This window comes from Apis florea, unplaced genomic scaffold, assembly GCF_048593485.1.
Source record: "Apis florea isolate Af1SG1 unplaced genomic scaffold, ASM4859348v1 contig_3158_pilon, whole genome shotgun sequence".
NCBI classification, from domain to species: Eukaryota; Metazoa; Arthropoda; class Insecta; order Hymenoptera; family Apidae; genus Apis; species Apis florea.
Window position 1 is genome coordinate 4,683,057 of NW_028256713.1, and position 2,930 is coordinate 4,685,986.

At 45.6% G+C, this 2,930-nt stretch overlaps 1 protein-coding gene across 1 annotated transcript; it reads left to right on the forward strand.

Moving 5' to 3' along the window:
- The first annotated feature begins 1,200 nt into the window (after positions 1-1,200).
- LOC100872556 (somatostatin receptor type 2) lies at positions 1,201-2,662 on the forward strand. The gene has a single exon (XM_003698562.3). The coding sequence runs from the start codon at positions 1,327-1,329 to the stop codon at positions 2,602-2,604; it is 1,278 nt and encodes a 425-aa protein (XP_003698610.1). The 5' UTR covers positions 1,201-1,326; the 3' UTR covers positions 2,605-2,662.
- Positions 2,663-2,930: the final 268 nt, after the last annotated feature.

Below are 2,930 nucleotides of genomic sequence, written 5' to 3' on the forward strand. Positions count from 1 at the left end.
CTTACGCGCGAGTTTTATGGAATAAGATAAGAGGCGTGTATTAATAGGATGACAAAAGGGTGGAAGAGAATTTATGTTAAATGCTCACGCAAGGAAAAATTAATATTTTGCTTCACTTAAGAATATTTTTTTCTTTTTCTCCATGATTGTACATTATTTTCTTTGAAAATTTTATATTTATAAAATATTAAGTTGATATTAAACAAGATTGATTCGACCGAACAGGGAAAGTGAAGTACATAAGATTGCGTGTAAATATCGCTATCAATTTACTTTCAGGATAATAGAACTTGGAAAATCTTAAAATTGGTTTCATTCAATATTGTTGCTCGTTTAATGTGTATATATATTTCGGATGTTCTAATTTGTTTACGCAAGTTTAATTCAACGTTCTGCGTCAATTGTATAATAATAATACGCGAAATTTCATCCGCGGACAGGAAAAATTGGAAACTGTTTACAATAACGTAAACAACTGTTTACTCGTTAATCTCGGTTATTTAAATGAATAGTTAATTAATCGTGTAGAACGTTCAACTGTTCGATATTTGCACGTACACGTACGATTCTAGAATAAAGTTTCGAAGTAACATGAAACTTTTTGACGAGTTGGCAAACACCGATCAAATCGTATTTGCAGAAAATTAATACGTCTAAGAGAATATAAAAGCTACGATTGGAAATTGAAGCGATTTAAACTTTTCAATCGCTCCCGATATAATACATCCATAGATCTTATATATAAAAAAAAAAAAGAACAGCTGCTACACACAAATTGATACCATTGTTGTCGATAATCGATTCGAAACCTCGGACGATTCGTTTGATCTCAAGGTTTTTCGATAGAGAGGCAAGAAAATTAATTTCTTCGCGCGTTCAATTCCATGAATCCTCTCCAACAAATTCTTTTTCGTCGAGTGAAGAGAAAAAGAAATTGATTCCATGGAGCCATAAATCGAATCTAAAATTTCTCCTTTTCTTCTGTTCCAGATTCGTCCGGTTCCGGAAAGCGGCATCAAACGTGCGCCACTGACTTTCCAGTTATCGCGGAAGTGCGATCGGAATGAAGTCGGCCCCATCGCCTTGGTTGACGCAGCCGTCCCTCCTTCGATTCCCGACAGAATACGCGGAACGCGCATTTAACCGGTGAAAACCGACCCAACCCTTCGTATCTCGAACACCTTGGGTAACCTTGGATTCTTTCGTGATCTTCCCTAAGTGATTAGTCGCGGACAGATTTCTCAGATTCGAGCGAAGATCTCGAGAAAATTTATAAAGAGGAGAAATTTTTTTCGAGGAAGAACGTATCGATAAAACGACGACAAGATGAACAGCACGATAACGAGCACGACCATGATGAGCACCACGTGCGTCGATTACTCTCAGATAACGAGCCAAGAGGACTCGACGATCCAGAACTGCGAGGCCGATCTGCCGATCATCTCGTTGGTCAACCAGATTCTCTACTCCATCGTGTGCATCGTGGGCCTCCTCGGCAATACGCTGGTCATCTACGTGGTGTTACGATTCTCGAAGATGCAAACGGTGACGAACATGTACATCGTGAACCTGGCGATAGCGGACGAGTGTTTCCTAATAGGTATACCATTCCTGGTGACCACGATGAGCCTACGCAGTTGGATATTCGGGAAGATGATGTGCAAGGCTTACATGACGACGACCAGCATCAACCAGTTCACCAGCAGCATCTTCCTCTTCATCATGAGCGCGGATCGTTACATAGCCGTGTGCCATCCGATCTCCTCGCCGAAAATTCGGACACCGTTCATCTCGAAGGTGGTCTCGTTGACCGCCTGGGCAACCAGCGCCCTCTTCATGATACCCATATTTCTGTACGCGAACGCGATGGAATCCGAGAAAGGGATCAACTGCAACATCTACTGGCCCAACGATCGCGGAGGCCACACCACCTTCACCTTGTACACCTTCGTCCTAGGCTTCGCCATCCCGCTCATCCTCATACTGATCTTCTACTTCCTCGTGATCAGGAAGCTGCAAACGGTGGGGCCGAAGAACAAGTCGAAGGAGAAGAAACGATCTCATCGTAAAGTGACGAAGCTGGTGCTGACCGTGATCACGGTCTACGTTCTCTGCTGGCTTCCCTACTGGCTCATGCAGGTGGCGTTGATCTACACCCCGCCCAAACAGTGCCAGAGCAAGATCACCATCACCAGCTTCCTGCTGGCCGGTTTCCTCAGTTACAGCAACAGCGCGATGAACCCGATCCTCTACGCGTTCCTCAGCGATAATTTTAAAAAAAGTTTCTTGAAAGCGTGCACCTGCGCGGCCGGCAAGGACGTGAACGCGACGCTGCACATCGAGAACAGCGTGTTCCCCCGAAGGAACAAGGCGAGCGCGGACAGGCTTCAATCGAATCGGTTGGTCGCGTCCGGCCAATCGAGGCTCGAGCTGGAGGACGAGGACGCGGAGAGGGGGCTGTTGATCAGCAAAACCTCGACGACCACGGTGACCATGACGTCACGATCCAACATCACCATAGGCAATGAGCCGAAGGAGCAGGCACAGAGGGAGAAAGACGCGTTGAGGAACGGGGTGCAGCTGACGTTGTTGACTCAAGTCTAGAACGAGACGATGGGTGGACGAAGGGGAATGACGACTCAACGAAGCGGAAACAACGGTCTATAAACGAAGGAAGAGGCCTCTTTTCTCCTCCCCGTCGTGGTGGACCAATGAGCCCAGGATTCATCGTCGCGCGGGGAGAAAGAATTGCTTGTCGAGGAGTTTCAATCGATCGTACGGGATCGGGAGGATTTTTATTACGATATCATCGAATTTTCATTACGACGTGGTACCAAAGTTTCGAGCGTTGACCGACTCTAAATGCCCACTTTTCCGTATTTATTTTCGAACAGTTAACGGGAGAAGGGAACAAGGCAAGAAGGTAATCG